General features: G+C 36.3%; 1 protein-coding gene across 1 annotated transcript; it reads right to left on the minus strand.

Annotated features, from left to right (window-relative positions):
- Positions 1-1356: 1356 nt before the first annotated feature.
- LOC135198120 (uncharacterized) lies at positions 1357-8416 on the minus strand. The gene is made up of 7 exons (XM_064225584.1): positions 8287-8416; positions 8096-8147; positions 5857-5923; positions 4374-4514; positions 3207-3352; positions 2453-2561; positions 1357-2309 (listed from the first exon to the last, which is right to left on the minus strand). Exons 2-7 carry the CDS (start codon positions 8135-8137, stop codon positions 2221-2223), a joined length of 594 nt encoding a protein of 197 aa, XP_064081654.1. The 5' UTR covers positions 8138-8147; positions 8287-8416; the 3' UTR covers positions 1357-2220.
- Positions 8417-20060: the final 11644 nt, after the last annotated feature.

The following is a 20060-nucleotide window of genomic DNA, read 5'->3' on the forward strand; positions in this document are numbered from 1 at the left end:
TGCTCGTTGTTGAAATTGTCCTGAAATCTAGCGTGGCCTTTTCATAATAGTGAAAAGGGTTGTTGTAATACCAGTCTCTCCCTGTTATCACAGATGTTGTATATGGTATCACAGGTGTTATACAAATAAAATGCGACAAGCGACTATGAGTCTTCGGTTGTTAGTTAGTTATTTAAGTGTCATGGTACCTTTATTTCTAAGTTGACGTTCAGTCGACGGAACGAAACATTATGGGAATACTGCTCTTATCACTAACGTTGCCAGGCCGTCATAAATTTCCGTGTTGAGGCTAAAAATAGTGCATTCTACAAAATACATTTTAGTTTTCTCTACCTCTCTTTTTTTCTTCTTTTTTTTATCAAGAATACCTTGATTGCAAAAAAAGCTGAAGTTACATTACACGTTGAACATTACAACTGGAAACGGCTGTTGCCATATCTAACGTTCCCCGAAGTTGCTTTCGGAGACTCCTCTCACCAGCTTAACCGGTGATATCCAAGATGCTGAAAATTGCTTCTGAGAAACTAATGAAACAATAAGTGCTTGGACACTGAACCCAACCAGGCAGTCAAAGATGTATGATCTACGCAAGTTTAATAGTTCACGTACTTAAAATTTTATTCACGCTATTAACGCAACACTTGATTGACTTTCTGGAATTCAAACTTGCAACCATCTGTCAAAAGTGAAGGAATGCATGAACGTAATAGCATACATATTAGTTTGCGTATACAAACAAAATCAGGCATTGTGGATGTCATTTACGCTTGTTATATACTATTGGTTATGTATCTCTTCGTCAGATTAAAAAAAAGAAACAAATGTTTGCCATTCTGTAAAGCGTAAACCAGTTAAAACCAGTGATTCCTGCCACAACACGGCCATTGAAGAAATTCCGTGCTTTATTTCAGTCTCTCTCTCTCTCTCTCTCTCTCTCTCTCCTCCTCCTCGGTCCTCCTCTCCTCTTCTCTCTCTCTCTCTCTCTTAGTGTTGGTAGGTAGTTTGATTAGTGAAACTGAAATGTGTTAAGGGTTCTTTAATCTTGGTCACTTGGCATTACAAGAGAGAAAAGCAACTGCATTTTCCCCATTAGATCAGTTTTTCAAAATGATATATTTACCTTTACAAATAATGTTGCCGAGTCTTTAGACTATGGCTGTATCTCTCACATAATAATACCGTATGTAATAAGAATTCCTTATTAAAAACCGTATTGTTAATAAGCCTACCGTTCTTCAAATTAAGATTAGAGACGATAATAAACACCAGCCCATAGATAGTACCAAGGTCCTTTAAATATACTGGGAGTACTCCGAGTATATTTAAAGGACCTTGGATAGTACCAGAATCATCAATGAGGACGGCGCTGATCTCCAAGCAGGCGGGCAAGTATACCTGAGCAAGCTTTGCGTATGTCAGAGGTAAGACACGGATCCAAGTGGAGGAAAAAGCAAGCACTACCCCTATTTAGTGCATTAACTGATGCTTCGACCACAAAAGTCCATTAAAGGCCCTCCTGAATCCCACAAGAGAGTGTAGTACTATGACTTGTGACTTCTGCCAGAGCTTAGTACAAACCAGAGACTCCAGGGGGCTTCGATTTCCATTCAATACAAAGTCTTATTATAATTCCAAGGTTCAACAAGTACGCTGTGTCTCTTGAGAATATGAGGAATGAAACGATGAAAACAGAAAATAGCAGAAAAAAAAATCATATTGTAAGAATATCTATTTAATAACCCAATAAATTATAATGAAGGTCAATATTTTATAGCCAAAATTAGCAGACATATACAATGAATATTATGATAACCGAAGTGAATGTGCTTAGCATCTATGCGATATGATAGAAAAAATTATGATCTTTTTTATTCTTTGGGGAAAACAAACTTCACATATTTGGCGACTCTGATATTGCTCATTCTGAATAGAAACATGAAACCAAATACTTTTCTCATATGGTTTTGTAAACAGTTTGTCAGTATTTCGGGATTTGACAGATCAGTGTTACTTTTTGCTATTTTAAATGAGATCTGATCGCTGACTGTCAACTGTTGTTGGAGATCCATCTCTGCTGACTTTCTAACTCTGTTCTGTCATTCTTCTTCTGCAGAAATTCTTCCATACAGCGCACTTGCAAGCGGGAGGAAATTCACACTCTTGGCAACATCAGACCGGGATGACTGACTGACTGTTTGGCGGAGTTTTAATTTCGCGTCTTCAAGAATGATCGCAACGATACTTTTCGAAAAGTGTACGATTTTCTGTCGTCAGCGCGAGGCTGTTGCCTGACGCTGACAGATACAATCCTGGAAGACAACAAAACGAGGGAGGGAGGTATTAGAGACACATCAGTATCGCAACCACTTTGTCGTTAGGATTATATGAGAAACATGACCATTCTAGATTCATTATCAACAGCTCGGAACCTCGTCCGTTGCAACATTCTTACCTGTCTGCTTGTGTCTGATCGTACAGGACAGGCTGCCCACTTCTCTGCTGATCTGGAACAGTCTGGGGTCGTTCGCTGACACCGTTTCCAGGCTGCCTGCTTCTCCGCTCTGATAAGAAAACGGAAGAATATTATTATATTCTTAAATATTCGGTATGTCATTAGACCTTCATGAAATTTGGCAGGGAGGTCTGACAAGGTCCCCTAAATTATTTTAGTAAAGAAATATGACTTGACCAATTCTCAAGGTCACAAAAATGGCAAATATTGTTGACAGCTGTCTAAATATAATTGTCATTGATATGATTATTATTGACATAATTATGAGGGGTAACCAAATGATTCTAGAAAAATAACTGATGGTTATATTGCTCATCGGTCAGATGATATACATCTGCTTTATAGTTTAATTATTTTGAATATTTCAAGGGTCAGAAGTCGCAAATTTGCCCACCCAATAAATAAATAATACTAACAATACTAATAGTTTTTTGTACGGCAATTTGTTGAAGAAACAGGTAATACAGTAATCAACAGCAATTCTGAAATATTATTATTATTATTATTATTATTATTATTATTATATTATTAGTATTGATTATTATTATTATTATTATTATTATTATGAGAATAAAAAGTCATCTTTGCCTTTCTTGAACTTCTATAACTCCACCCATCCCTCTGGTAGTCGAAAGTGAACCTACAGACGGGGGACTTGATTAAAATAAATCGTGGAACCGCAATTCGGACTTACCACGAGTTCGACGACGCCGGACGAAGTGGATGACGGCGTTCGGGACCCACTCAGGTACTTATTGTCTTCGGCCGACTCCATAATGACAATTTCTCCGGCTTGGATTCTGTCGGTGAGAATAATCCTGTGCAGTTTGATGCACATATCTGCAAAGCGGAAGAGTGGATGAAGATATGAAAACACTAAATTATCATTATTATTATTATTATTATTATTATTATTATTATTATTATTATTATTATTATTATTATTATTATTATTTTATTATTATTAAAATCCTCATAGTAGCACGAGTCTTCAAATGGAGAAACAAATCCACAGTTATGTAAATGCACATGTATTTAAATTCAAGGTTAAATTTAAATATGTACATTTACATAACTGTGGATTTGTTTCGCCATTATTATTATTATTCATTATTATTATTATTATTATTATTATTATTATTTATTTAATTTTATTATTATGTATTATTAATTAATTTATTATTTATTATTATTATTATTTATATTATTATTTGCCAAAAGAAACCCCCAAAAAATTACTGAGTATAACTTGTTTACTTGTATTTACATATTATTTTTCTCGAGAACTTTCAGGCCTTATCGGTGGCCCTTTCTCAAGAGATTATCATTATTATTAATATTATTATTATTATTATTACTATTATTGAGAGGATGAAACCTATTCATATGGAACAAACCCAGGGACTTGAAATTCAAGCTTCAAAAGAATATTAAGGTGTTTATTTAAAAGAAGTAAATAATAATAATAATAATAATAATAATAATAAATTAACAAAACAAATATATATAAAAAAATTTAGTAAAATGCAAGGAGAATATTGTGCATTACTGCTTACGTTGAGCGGAATATAGAATTCAGGCCATGTAGGCCAAGCAATGGAACCTATAAGGTCAATCAACGCTGAAAAGGAAACTGAGAGTAGGTATAGGTTTGAAAGGTGTAACAGGAGTAAAAAATCACAGTTCCACTTAAAATAATTATTGGAAGAAAGAGAATATGAAAGGAGGAACAGTAAAAGGAACGAAACGGGCAGCAGCTACACTGCACGGAACCTTAAGTCATGCCTACAGTGCACCGCATTTGGTGCACTGACGGCGCTGTACATGTACGGGAGATGAATGAATGAAGGAATGCCCCTACCTGAATGCCCAGTTGCATTGGGCATATTCAGACTTGGGACTCCGTCACTGAGATGCAGGTAGATGTTGAGGCCTCCAGATACCCTGAGAGTGTGGCTCACCGGGGCGTTCCCGTTGGAGAAGCCCCCAGGGGCCGTCGAACCTGAAAGCACAGGATATGTATGAAACGATGTTGACATTAAAAGCTTTAAAAAATGAAACTTGATGTTGACTTTAAAAAAATGAAACGACATTGACATTAAAAGCTTTAAAAAATGAAACTTGATGTTGACTTTAAAAAAATGAAACGACATTGACATTAAAAGCTTTAAAAAATGAAACTTGATGTTGACTTTAAAAAAATGAAACGACATTGACATTAAAAGCTTTAAAAAATGAAACTTGATGTAGACATTAAAAGCTTTAAAAAATGAAACTTGATGTAGACATTAAAAGCTTTAAAAAATGAAACTTGATGTAGACATTAAAAGCTTTAAAAAATGAAAATTGGACATGGTTTAGAAAAAACATTTAAAGCCTTTTTAAAAAATGAAAACTTGATGTTAACATTAAAAAGCTTTAAAAAATAAAAATTTGAAATTGTTTTGACATTGAAAGCTTTAAAAAATGAAACTTGATGTTGACTTTAAAAAAAATGAAACGACCATTGACATTAAAAGCTTCAAGAAATGAAACTTGATGTTAGACATTTAAAAGCTTTAAAAAATGAAACTTGATGTAGACTAAAAGCTTTAAAAAAAGAAAACTTGATGTTGACATTAAAAGCTTTACAAAAATGAAACTTGATGTTGAACATAAAAGTTAAAAAATTGAAACTTGATGTACATAAAAGCTTAAAAAATAAAAACTTGATGTTGACATTGAAAGCTTTAAAAATGAAACTAAATGTTGACATTAAAAGTTTTAAAGAAATGAAACTTGAAGTTGACATTAAAAGCTTTAAAAAATGAAACTTGATGTTGACATTAAAAGCTTTAAAATATGAAACTAGATGTTGACATTAAAAGCTTTTAAAAAATGAAACTTGAAGATGACATTAAAAGCTTTAAAAAATGAAACTTGATTTTGGCATTAAAAGCTTTAAAAAATGAATTTTGACGTTGACATTAAAAGCTTTAAAAAATGAAACTTGGTATTATCACTAAAAGTTTAAAAAGAGAAATGAAACTTTGTATTGTCATTGAAAGCTTAAGAAGAAAGATGAAAGTTGGTATTGTCATTAAAAACTTAAAAAGAAAGGTGAAACTTGGTATTGGGAGAAAGACATTGAAACAACTAGATATTTAAACCAATAAAGTAGATACTTAAATTAATAAATTAAAAGGTAACTAGTTTAGGCAATATAATAAAAATGAGAGAGAGAGAGAGAGAGAGAGAGAGCCTTGCTCTGACATTTTCTGATATAAGGCCTATTAACAGTTAAATTCAGCAGGTGAATAATCATCCTATATTGTATTAAGAAAAAAAAGAGGATCATTACTTACGTCTCACTCGCGAGTTTGTTGTGATGTCTGCAAATGGCTTAATTCTGGGTCCCATCTCCAAGAGAACCTGAAAGAAGTAAATATTTTCGTTTGAATAAAAGCTTGACATTTTTTGCATTAACATATCTTGAATGTATGAGTCTAAAGTGTCCACTGAAATACCGTAAAGCAAAGCATGGCACTAAGAGTCGTAGAAGTGTTGAGTCACCGACAGGATGTGTAACTAGGTTTGTTTTATATCTTCGTTTTGTAAGTAAACAACTAAAGCTGAGTTTGTCCACCTGTTATCAAAACGACTTAAGTACGGAAACTAACCGTAAAACACAGACAGTTTACACAGAAGGAAATGAGTTAGCTGATTCAGAGAAGTCAATTTTTAAGTTGGAAAGATGTTAACTTTAGCACAAGACGGCGTTAAAAAAAAAAAAAAAGAAAAAAAAAAAAAAAAAAAAAAAACTGGAGGAATTTCGTCTCCTCTGAATCACCGAAAGGAATCTGTTATCTCAACATTATAGGACATTATCTATAGGTAATTTTTATGACATCAAACGTCAAACATTTAGTCCCTATATATATATATATATATATATATATATATATATATATATATATATGATAAAGCTTTATTAACAACGTTGCTTAAACAGGTGTGCCATCTGACAGAAACATATTAAATACCATTTTAGTTACAATCGGGATTGCTTATTTGATTGCCTGAGTACTTGTACACGATCAGTGTAGCTCAAATTCCATCGGTTATATCCCCTCTCTCACAAAAGAAGCCAGCAATTGAAGGTGTAAGCAGGGATTTTGCTTAACTACTGAGAGGCAGGAGGAGAAAGTGACCGAAGTGATGTTAATCCAAGGAAGAAAGAAGATGAATAAATCCTTTTTGAAGTGGGTGTTGAGGACAGGAACGCTATGGAAATGACGAGCGGTTTTCGGTAGCCAGGGAGCAACGTGATGTCAAGAGAAAATAGGTCATTATAATAGTCGCATCGTGGGCGTCCCGTGCCCACAGTGGGACGCTCTATCGTGGAGATGACTCACATCCTGAGCATTATATCAGTCAAGAGAAATACTGCGGCTCCTTTAAAAGTTATTCCTTTCCTAATTCATTTCGGCGCTAGGCCGATGCTCTCATATTTTCACTATTCCGAAGGAGTCCTATAGAGGAATAACACTTAAAGATTTGACCAGGAGCTACAGAGGACCAGACAAACGATTCTCACGTGTTGGCGGAGGATATGACTATACGCCGCCACGGTCTAGGTATACCTAGACCGTGGACGACGCAATTTCAGGAAGGTTCCTGCGTCTGAGTCATCCAAGAGAATCGGTCTAGAGCTGCCTCTGCGCTTTTTAAACGTTTCCGCTTCACAAGAGGAAAAAAAAAAGCATATCCTAAAGATTAAGGTTACGAAATCGGCGGGCAGATTTGCTGGACGGTATCTTACAGATTTTTTTTCTTTTTATTTTTATTCTTATACTTGTAAAAGGGGAGATGCCGTTACAGCAGTGGCTCTTTGGAACTTACGATTCCTCAGTTCTTTCCTTCTGCTCTTGGGACTACAGTTAAATCAGATGATGCAGTTTAGCGATAATCCTTATTATTATTATTATGAACCAATCCTATGGTAGATTCACATCAACCGTGCATTTGATGTCTAGGCCCGTCCCTTACGAAGATACTGATTGGCTGGTGATAAGCCAATCACAGGGCTGGAAACTCTCAGTCTCTCTCGAAAGTTCACGTGGGCAGGATCTATGTTCCACCTCTCCTGAAGGATACGTCTTTCAAACGTATACCTCAGGAGAGGCAGAACATACATCCTGCCCAGGTGAACTCTCGAGAGAGACTGAAAATTTCCAGCCCTGTCATTGGCTTAACAACAGCCAATCAGGAGCGTCGTAAGGGAAGGGCCTAGACATCAAATGCACGGTTGATGTGAATTTACTTTAGTAAACCACTGACATACGAAGCAACGACCAATAAAAAATTATCAAAAGACTAAGGCGATATTAGAGTCTGTTAAACAAGCAGAACTTCTGGACAAGGTGGCAACAAAGCATCTCAATGAGTTTTGGGGTACAGCACCTAATGCTAATGGAAGTAACCCTCCCCCTTACCCCCCCCCCCCACCACAACATCCCTCCAACAATCTGGTAAATAAATCATTCAGCGAGGTATCAGCTACCTCACTGAATAATGATTAAAAAGAGCTTGCTTACTACTTACCGCTGAATCGCCTGATTCATGAAGTGTTGCTTCGTGGACCATGATTTGTGACCTGAAAGAAAAGAAAATTAAATAAATACGCTCCGTGAAAGATACATGTTTATTATACGAGTTAGATATTGATTCACTTCACTCTGATTGTTGACTCCCGAATCAACTAGCAGCCACTTTCAGTTCGCGTCACCACACACCAAGTACCAGGTTGTACTACATTTTTACATTTCAGTTCACCGAATTCAGTTCTGAAATGGACGGTAGATTTTGATCGACTTCTCAACTCGTCAACGAAATAATTAGGAGCCACTCGACGACGTATAGGGCCCTTGCAAACCACCTTTCGAAGTATGACAGAGGAATGTCTTCTCCATCAGATCCTCAGGACGGCTTTGGAATCATATAAGCCCTCTCGTCTGCTCGGACGAGATAACGAGTGGTAACTGATGCTTCCAGACTGCCGCGAGTACGCAAGTCTGTCCGGCGGGTAAAATTAGCCTGGCCTACCTCAATAAACACCTAACTGACGAAATCTAGTTGCTCTGCTTGCTTTGGGATTGACGCGTGTGTGTGTTATGTTTGTTTACTGAATTGGTGAACAGTGTGTGTGAGTTAGGACCCAAGTGTGTCTGATTTGTTTGTTTGTATGGTGTTTTTACGTTGCATTGAACCATTGGTTATTCAGCAACGGGATCAACGGCTTTACGTGATTTCCGAACCACGTCGAGAGTGAACTTCTATCACCAGAAATACACATCTCTCACTCCTCTAGGGAATGCTCGGGACTCGAACTCAGGGCCACTGAGGTGGCAGGCCAAGACCATACCGACCATGCCACTGAGGCGCTAAAATGATTCATATATTCATCCTACGAATGAAGACTAATTCGTGCTCATGGATTATTCAGCGTATTGAGTCCAGATTCGGTTTCAGTCTCATAATGACGCTCGTGAGTCTGACAATTCACCGTTGGGTAATCACTGTGATCTTATTTTGAATTAAATACCCCAATGATAGCTTATTTTACAAGGCACTAAAGACACGTAGCCTACTAACTTAAAACTCCGATGTTATTGCAGCAAATCAAAGAACGACCGCCGTTTTGTTTAGCATTCAACTCTTGTCGCGTCAATATGTTTTGTTAGCCAATAAACATGGATTTTATTATTAAAGGAATGAGACTGACCAGCCCAATGAGTCAGGCTTGACTCCCACAGGGATGGCCGAAAAATTTCGGGAGAATAAAATTAATAAATAAATAAACTTATATATAAACAATATATACATGCACATACATATATACACATACACAAATACACACATGCATATATACACAAATGCATACATACATACACATATAAATCCATAATAAATAAACTTGGAGAAAATGGAACTCACCTTCCTCAAGTATTTCTGCCAATAAATCCTCGAAGGCGATATATGCCCTGGGCACTGACTCTCAGCCTCGGACGAGTCGGATCGACGACTACGAGTGAACGCGTGCCAAGGGTGCCCGCGCTAATATATATACGCAGCGGCGGACGGAAGCGCGCGCGAAAAGGGCACTGCGGACACTGTCCGATCGATCCTTGAACTGCCCTGAAAGCCTGACACATCCAGTGGTGAGGCGATAAACGGCTTCAGGAAGGATGTTAGACAAGACCGCTGACGTAAACAGAAGGATTCCGCACTGGGGTATCTTAAACGGTTCCTCGAAGCCAGATGGTTTCACCCGAAATCGACTCCCCTCCCCCGGGCGAACTTTTCACGGTGTGACGTCATGGGTCATTCTAGTTTCGGTTTCGTTTCTTCCTTGAGAACCTTCCGTTGCTGCAAGACGTCGTGGAAGACTTGTGTGCAACAACTGCCGCTGGTTTATTGCATGCGTAAGTGCGCATCTTGCAAACTTTTGAAGACTATACGCACATATATACATACATATGTATATATATATATATATATATATATATATATATATATATATATATATAATATATATATATATATATGATAGATAGATATAGATATTTTAAAATGCTTATTGTGATGCTACCCTTATATTGCATAATATGGATATTATATATATATATATATATATAATATATATATATATATATATATAATATATATATTAAGTAATGTAAAAATAGCATCGGAATAAAACTGTAAAGTGACGATTTATACAGTTTCAATTAATAACAAGATTAATCTATATAAATCGGCACTATTTCATTTCAACAACAACAATAAAAGACAATTCACAAAAACGCTTTCCATTGCAAATAGTAATTTCATCATATTTAGTATGTATATATCTATATATATATATATATATATATATAGATATATAATATATATATATGATGTATGTATGTATGTATATACATGTGTATATATACATATAGTTCAAAGTCATTATATGTATGTATATATTGCATTGTAAAAATTATTTGCGTCCTCGTAGTCGATCAAATAAGACCCTCAAAATATAGTCTTCGTAACATTCGATGACATTTTTCGCTTTATCATTCCTTATTTGATTGCATTCACGTATTTATTCATTTCATTGGATGTTAGAATTTCGCATCAATGTTAAGTCGTAGTTCTACCCCCAGTTACCTACATTAACGATCAGCAGTGTCAGCTGTCATTCACAAATTGACAATTTTTCTTAATTCGAAAAGATTTATCACAACTTCATATTTCTAATGGATTATTTGATCAATTTTCTGATACATTCCAGTATTCCAACATGCACATTATTTATTCTTTATATTTTGTATTTTCAACCTAATAAATCATAAATATCCTATCCTAAAAGGACTGTATCTTTTCAGGCTTTTCCATAGACCTTTCCTATCCCCCAACAAGAACAGCGACAGTAAGGACAACAACAACAGCAACGAAAACAAAAGCAGTTTGGTGGCTTACTCCCCGGGTAAGCGAAAACGGAGGCTCACACTCTGAAGAAATTGATTCACAAATTTGTGAATTCCTTTATTGTGTTAAATTGACATTACATCTGTATCAGAGTTAGTTTCTTTGTCAATATAATCTTTGTATATTTTGACTTTGCTTCCATTTTCATTTCTTTTAATTGGTTTTATTTCACATTTTTTATAAATGAAAAACTTTTTATCCGACCAAATCTTTGCTTTCCCATTACAAGCAATTGGGTACATAGGAATGTGTACATGTACTGCTTCTACAGCATAGTACAGAAATACTAGCCTGTATCTTTGTATCCGCTAACAGACTGAGAGAGAGAGAGAGAGAGAGAGAGAGAGAGAGAGAGAGAGAGTCACGTGAAAACAGAAGTGAATCTTTTTTTTCTTCCTCATGGAACTGAATCTTCATAAATGATCTATTTGTCTTATTTTGACGATTTTATTTACCGCATTTTCTTTTTCTCTCATAGTCTGCTTTTCCTACTTGTTGGGGCGGAGGAAGGGGGAAAGTGCCCTTCGTCAGATGAAAATCAGAGCGTGAGAACGGCGCCGAAGGACCTTCGCCTTTTCCCATTTGCGTAACTGGCGCGATTTCCCCAAAAGTGGCCGACGCGGCGTTGGCGGGAACTCGCTACAGAGCAGCAGCCTTCGAAAGGCGGCAAAAAGAGAGAGAGAGAACGACACCAAATATAGCCAAACACGTGTTTAGTCTAACGTCAATCGGGTCGGACTAGACGTCAGGATGACAACACTCTGGCCAAGGAAACGTTAATGGAGGCGATGTTAGGTGCAAGGCACAAAGCAACGGTCATTTCGTGACGTCATCGTAATCGCACAGGATGTCTGTAGCGATTGCAGACGGTGCCGTTTAGGCGACTGAATTTTAGGCTCATGAGATATCGTTTTCATTATTTTTCTTATCCTTTTTTTCCTACTTCGTCGTTCGATGAATGAGTAAGCAGACTGCTCTGAAACGATCTCTAGACCAATTCGGATTTGAAATATACACGACAGCTTCATAACAAACCCGTTTTAAAGTTTGGGCTGTCGGCATTGAAACAAACAAAAGGTAAAAAAGAAATGAATCGGGCGCAGTCTCACGGGAAGAGCACAGGAATGGCGAAAGGATGATCCGTCCCTCATGTTGTTTTTTTGTATTTTGACAAATTGTTCTGTTCATGAGTTGATGAAAGATTGGCGCGGGTTACAACGGCTGCTCCTGCAAGACTCTACCTGTCCTTACTTTGTCACTGAAAAAAAAAGGAGATATTCTGTTCATAGGGAAAGTATTAATCGTCGGTCGATTGAGTGACTGCTTTGAGGAATTCGTCCGTTTTGACGAACTGGAGTATCCCATTATCTTTTAAGTTTTCCTGTTTTGACGAACTGGCATGTCCCATTTTTTCTTTCTTATGTTTTGAGTTTTCTTGCTTTGACGAACTGGCGTATCCCATTTTTTTTTCCTTCTATGATTTTGATTTTTCTTGTTTTGACGAACCGGCGTATCCCAGTTTTTTATGTTTTTGAGTTTTCCTGTTTTGACGAACTGGCATATCCCATCTATATATATTATATATAATTATATATATATAGATATATATATATATATATATATATATATAAAATATATATATATATATATATATATATATATATAACTATATATATATAATTATATACACACACACCCGTGATCACGTAAATTCTCGTAGACCTATAAGCGAAGAAGAGCACTCTATTTCTTTTTAAATTTACAGTATATAGGAAAGATAATTTAAATCACGCTGTTTCACTCGTTACAGAAAATGGCCTAATCGCAAGAACTCTTTCTCAATGCATCACGCCGTTTGAGTCTAGAAGGCTAATAATCACTTTGGTTCCTTGACTAAAGAAACTCTTGAAGTTCCCGTGTCAGTCCTCCATTCTCAATTAGTTCTTAATTTTTCGTCACAACAAAGTGCAGATAGTTTCTTGAGATATTCACTGTCCATATTTGAAAATGGTTAAGTATGAAAGGAATTGAAAACTGGAAAAAAACTAAGTAATCCTCAAATCTCAACACCACGACTACCACCGGGTAACTGGAACATCAACAATCAAAGACAAAGAGTCAAAGACGACCATAAGAGGTGTTTTGCCTTTTGTAGTCGATGTTCAATATGACCTAGAGCAGCGCTACTGAAAAGTGGGAGAGACAAGGGACGCCATGTTGTAAAAAAGGTAAGACTTTGCGAATTACTCGCTGAATTTAGCACATTACGTCACAAAGCTGAAACGACTTAAAGTAGAAATAAATGAGTAATTGGATTAAGAGACCACACAATAGCTTGAACTTTCACAGCTACATCGAATCCAGACTTCTCCACTAGCAAATACGTTTCATACGCAGTCATGAAACTCGGAGCTTACTCTCCTGGACCAATTCAGAAATGTGTAAGAGCAATGGACGCCAGGAAAGAGCCTATAGCTCACTTGTCAGTCATCAACAAGTGTTAGTAGAAACAAAACAAAACAAAACGGAAACTCTTTCGTAATGGGTTAAGTAGAGAGTTAGGCTTAGAGGCAGCCATTCAACCCTTTCAGAAAATTCGGTATTAGAAATTTAATAAGCCTCTGTACATGTATATACGTATATATATGAATTTCTTATCACATCACCGTACCATCTTTATGTTCACAAACGTTAAGCTACAGCCCGTTAGTTATCCAATTCGTTCTACTTCGGAAATAATACAGAAGGGGAATTATAATTGACTATAGTGGTTCGTTACCTGGCAGACTCGATTCGCTGAAGCAGCGTTGAAATTGAGCGAAGTGGATATAAAAAACGACATTTGTAGCTTCATGTTTTGTTCGTACCTTATAATTTATATAAATAAATATATATATCATATATATATATAATAATATTATATATATATATATATATATATATATATATCTATATATATATATATATATATATATATATATATATATATATATATATATATATATATAGGGAGAGGGAAATACTTAAAGAAGAGATCTCACTCACTGGAAAAGTATAAAATAATTTAAGCCGTAGATAAAAATGTCATAGAATGCATTGCCTTGCCATGACATAAAGGCATCAGTTACACCTCCTGAAGGTAATAGAGAGAGAGAGAGAGAGAGAGAGAGAGAGAGAGAGAGAGAGAGAGAGAAAAGGGCTAATACTTCCTTTATTTGTTCATGATTCACGCCAAGAGATGCAAAACTGATGTAAAGAAAGATTCAATATTTCATGTTTTGAAATATTTGATCTTGGTGAGCTGGTGTTCTTTCTACCACACAGGTGTGTGATGGCCTGTAGGAGAAGTGGCCACATCTGTGCTTGGTACACAGGTGTGCAAGAGACAAGGAATCTCAGACTTTGTAAAAGACTCAGTTTCCACTGATTTTCAACAGACGTTACGTGTTCTTTGCTCTTTTGAATTTTTGTTTATTTCAGTGAATTCAACTCAAACGAACATGTAAGTATTGGAGCTTGTTTATATGTATTCAGCCATGTTTATTCTTTCCCACATCTAAATCGATTTCATCTCATTACTTCTATTTTTCTTAGATTTATCTTAGTTTCCATCTCCTTCGGTATATGGTACATTCTATCGAATAAGTATTGTAAATCTTGCGATGTTTCCCCAACTGAAGCAGCATCATTTGCACACTCCAAAGATGTCGAGTTTCTGTTGTTACTCCATTCGAAATCTTTTCTCCATTTCCAACAACCTTTTTTAATATACAATAGTACACATCAGATGGACAAACAGCAAAGGTGACACATCAGTATTGACGCATGCCTCTCCTTACCGCAGATTCGCTTATAACAACGTCCCATCGACAGTTAGCCTCGCAAATTTGGCAGGAAATTATGCAATAAGTGACTGACGCAGGACTCCCCATTATATTTTTGACCTGCTGACGCTGTCAAATACGTTCTCGAAATCGACGAAAGTCATCAGAAATCAGGAGATTTTTAGATGCCATACGCTGGTACACATTATTATTAATAATATATATATATTATATATATATATATATATATATATATATATATATATATATATATATATATATATATATATATATATATATATATATATATATTTGTGTGTGTGTGTGGGGGGGGGGGGGGATCTATTACAGTCCTTCAATTCGCGACTGGGTGGCATTTATAGTGTGGGGTTCCGGGTTACATCCTGCCTCGTTAGGAGTCCATCACTTTTTTTACTGTGCGCTGTTTCTAGGAGCACACGCTTCTGCATAAGTCCTGGAGCTACTTCAGCCTCTAGTTTTTCCGGATTCTTTTTCAGGGATCTTGGGATTGTGCCTAGTGTTCCTATGATTATGGGTACAATTTCCACTGGCATATCCCATATCCTTCTTATTTCTATTTTCAGGTTTTGATACTATCCATTTTTTTTTTCCCTTTCTTTCTTTCTCTTCAACTCCGGTGTCCCATGGTAATGCGGCTTCAATGAGTGATACAAAATTAAGAAGAAAGTATTACTCATTGATTATTATTATTATTATTATTATTATTATTATTATTATTATTATTATTATTATTATTATTATTCAGAAGATGAACCTTATTCATATGGAACAATCCCCAAAGGGGCCATTGACTTGAAATTCAAGCTTCCAAAGACTGCAGTGTTCATTAGGAAGAGGTAAGAGGAAGTAAAGGAAAATACAGACAGGAGGGATCCCACTTTTTAAAAATAAGATAATAAAGAGAGAACCAGTTAAAAAAACAAATAGGTAAATAGATAAAAAAAAAAAAAATATGTCTGAAATTAATCATCTGTGTGGTTCCTATCTTTTCTAACGCCACCTTGTTCTTCTCGATACCTTTCATCATTGACTTCCTCCAGCATACTGAGGACCAACAGACAGGTCACAGGTCACCGTCCCGTCCGACTCCGACTCACTCAGAGTGTTGCCGTTCATTCTGCGTGAGGCCTTCTGCACGTTTTCTTAAATAGTGAAAGGGCACACTTAAGCAGCTGTTTTCTAAACAAGAGGGATAACGGAAATATTTCTTTGTTATTTTTAACACCACTCCATTTCAAATATCTGTGAATAGTGACCAAAGAATCCCACCAACAAAAGTTTGTCATGTATTTTCCATTGCAACCTTTCTGGTGTGTTTCTTGGTTGTTATTCATGATGCCTGCACACCGGATTATTTTTATAATATATGACATTTTTTAACTTCGTCATACGAATTTTTAGGAGTACAAAATATACATATTTTAATTCGTTTATATGTAAATGTACAAAATAATTAAGAACTTCATATATATATATATATATATATATATATATATATATATATATATATATATATAAGTATATACATATATAAACAAACCTAAGAACTAAAGCAAAACAATTACAGGATTCTTAATTTATTTATAGCATATATACAAATATTATTTGCAAAGTAACAATACAGTACGCTATTGCACTCCACAGTCATTAAAACATTCTACATTGCTTAGTGGGTTATTGCACTGTCGAAGAAATAAAGAAGACATACAGTGCAATTACACTTCTTGGTTATCCTCATCTGGTAAATTTTGGGATCTTTGAATTGCCTTAATCATAACATGATTAGGATCAAAATTCAAGTCTCCTCCACAGCTTTTGACCTGTTCGGATACGAGCACCAACGCTGCCTGAGTGGAAGTCAGCAGCTTATTTATAGTCTTGGTTTTATTCAGGTTCACTTGAGAGAAAATCCTCTCTGCATCAGCGTTGGAAGTCGGTAGTGCCAAGATATTGAAAACAAAATCTGGAAGAACTTTAAAAATCATCTCATCATCAGCATCTCTTAGATGAGACAAGTAACGGGAAAAATCTTGTGGATTATTTGTTTGTCTTATATCAGTTGGGAAAGAGATGTTAGGAATGTTGCGCCATTCATCATCTAACTTCTGCAGATCCCCTGAGTATATCCGAGGCACTTATGAAGCTAATGTTGATAACGATGGAGTCTTCATCAAAACATCCTTACTAATGCAGTTGGATACTGACAATACACTGCAAAGTCTGAGTAAGTGCGAGTCAAAGGGTAACCTCATTCTTATCTGGACGGCTGCTGTTATCATGAATTGTCTGCAGCGTATACGACATCATCTATTAATTTTCTGTTGTTCCTGATGTGAGGTTTTTGTAATTCACGCGTTATACTCGCACCAAGGTAAACTTGATTTAAATGAGACTAAATGCTCTTCATTTGATGGGTCTATTTGAGTTTGTCATGGTTGTAATAGTATCTCAAGATATCAAGTTAGAGGACTTTACATCTGTCATAGAGTAAGTGAATGGTAGGGTCCTTTTTTTGGAATGTTAGATTAAAAGTGGTTATTTTAGCAAGAAATTATTGATAAATAAATAATACAAACGGACAGCAGGATCTTGAAGGCTGTCGGAGATCGGCGTCGATGTTGATAGCCTTTCTTCCAGTTGCTTTGCCTAAAGTAAAGAGAGAGAGCATTCCATTGCTCTAACACTCGAGCAACAGCGAAAGCCACCTTGAAGCGAAACATGAAGTCATTTGTGTGGTTTCAAATTACAAAATGTTTGAAATTCTTGAAACTCAAACACGAGGAAGAGTTTTTGCCGCTTGTGATGCACATAAATGAGCTGAATGAGAAATACATCTTACTACAGTGATACCAGGTGCAGCATTTCTAAGTCTACTTGCGATTGAATTATTTTTGTTTTTGAATTATTAACCCCCATTATATTGCTCGCACCATCTGCTGCAAATCCTGCTAAATTTTCAAGGGGGATTTGGTGTTCATTAAAATAGATAACTAAAAGATTATACATATGTTGTCCCGTTGATCCCTCATCTTCACTGTTGCCTGTGTTATATGTTCAGTAGCTCAAGTGATCGTATCTCTATGGATCCTTTGGTCTTGTTGAAATATTGAACTATTACTGCACAAGTCTTTTATCGGACTTTAAAGCTACAATCACTTCCTGTGATAAATTTCCAATTTCCTAAATTACGCGTGTGGCCTTCGATCTTTTTAAGACATTTTCTGGGCTATTGAAGAGTCTGGGAATATATCTTTAATTACCTCAATCAAATGATCGCAAGCATTGAAAGCAATATTGTGCTCAGCTAAAAACGTAGCCAGTTTGACATATATTTTCAACAGGCAAGCTTACAATAATTTTATAATTTAATAGTGTAATAAATTTGTAAGTAATTTTAATAAAATGTAACTTGAAAGTGGCGAATTTTTTCTGCATAGACGAAGACGACGAATCTTCGTCTGCACTGAAATGCGAGATCAACCTCCGTAGAGTTTTTTTTATTCTGCATAAACCCAGAAAATTCTGCATTTTGGCAACCCCGTGACACCGTCACCGTCACCGTGTTTGGAAACCAGTGATGCTAACCCCTCTAACCCTATGCCCCCTACAGGACTCAGGAGACGATAAAATTACCCTACATAGCTGAAAATGACCCAACATTCTGCGGTTATGATAATAAATATATCTTTAGATTACCTTTATATGCAATATCATGAATATTAATAAGCATATTGATCTAAACCTACCTTGTTACAATTACTCTACACTTGAAAACATTGCCCTTCTGTCTAAGATTTTGCCCAATATCACCCTACGCGTAGGGCAATTACCCTACAGTTGACAACTCTGTTAGAAACCCTGCGCCTGGGAAGATTCCTCCAGCGTGTTTCATATAGGCCTAGAAAGACCTTCATCATAACTGAGTCGTTTGGAATCGAAGCGCCACAACGATGATATTTCTTTCAGCTGCATCCTGTAACGGTGCCACGTGCGAGCACTTCCCTTACGCTCTTATCTCTGTCTCTCTCTCATGCCGTCTGGCTGAGTTGATCTCAGGCGCCTGAATTCTCCTATCCCAGTCTTAACTTGAACTATGACGCCATAGTCGACTTAAAATTTTAGCTGAGTGACGTTCGCTTGTTTTATTTTTTTCAATTTTTTCATTTTATTTTTACTCAATAAAAAAAACATCAAACGTTCGCTTGTGCTCACGAGTAAGGGAGATCATGACTCGAAAACCTCACAAATTCCGCGGTGTGACTCGACTCTTGAATGAAATTCGCAACTGAAATTGTGACTTGTGAGAAGTTACTTTACTGGACACCCCCTTCCCACCCAACCCCACCCCCTGTGAGAGGCGGAGCATCATTACAAGATACATACACAGGACACCAAGAAGTGTTGAGTCACTTAGTGGAACACCCTCTTCCATCAGTGCTGGGGTTTAACATTGAAGTAAATACAGTTAGAACTAAGCATCCATATAAAAATCACATTTACATTTATATAAAAAAAAAAAAATAGACAAAAGAACGTTGTATCTGGCCCCACATTTCTCTTGAAAACCCTGAAAATCTTGAGGTCACTGATTAAAACAAAAATAAACAAAAGAGTGAGTGAATAATATAATGAATAATAATGGGTGGCTCTAGGGCATTTCTTGTTGAATTTAGAAGCCTTTATTATTTCTCTTAAATTTCAGGTCCAATCTCGTCGTAGTGAGAGCCCCCTTCCACATCAGCTTCAGCCGTCTTTGTGACTGACTGAGTCATAATATGCAAATTAGCCTTCACTCAATATTAGAGCTAAGGAACCGGTGGAATTCCCCGCCAGAAAGCTCGGCCCATCTGATGCAAGACTCGAAGACTGCGAACAAGCCGCTGGCGGGAGACGCCATTCTGAAATATACATCTTAGTTCTTACACACTGCAAAGAAATCGGACAATATTCGTGGCTGCAATAAAACGTGGTTTATTGAATGCCACAAACATCTATCTACCTATATAATTAAAGATGTGTGTCTTTTCATTCATACTGACTAGCATTTTTTTCTCTTATCCTGACCATAACCTATGACTATAAATCCTCTGTTGGCGTACAAGCACAGGGTCGTAGTACTACTAAGGCGCAACTGCACTCCCCGAGTTGCCACATACCGACTTCTC

This window comes from Macrobrachium nipponense, chromosome 21 (assembly GCF_015104395.2).
Source record: "Macrobrachium nipponense isolate FS-2020 chromosome 21, ASM1510439v2, whole genome shotgun sequence".
In the NCBI taxonomy this organism is placed as follows: Eukaryota; Metazoa; Arthropoda; class Malacostraca; order Decapoda; family Palaemonidae; genus Macrobrachium; species Macrobrachium nipponense.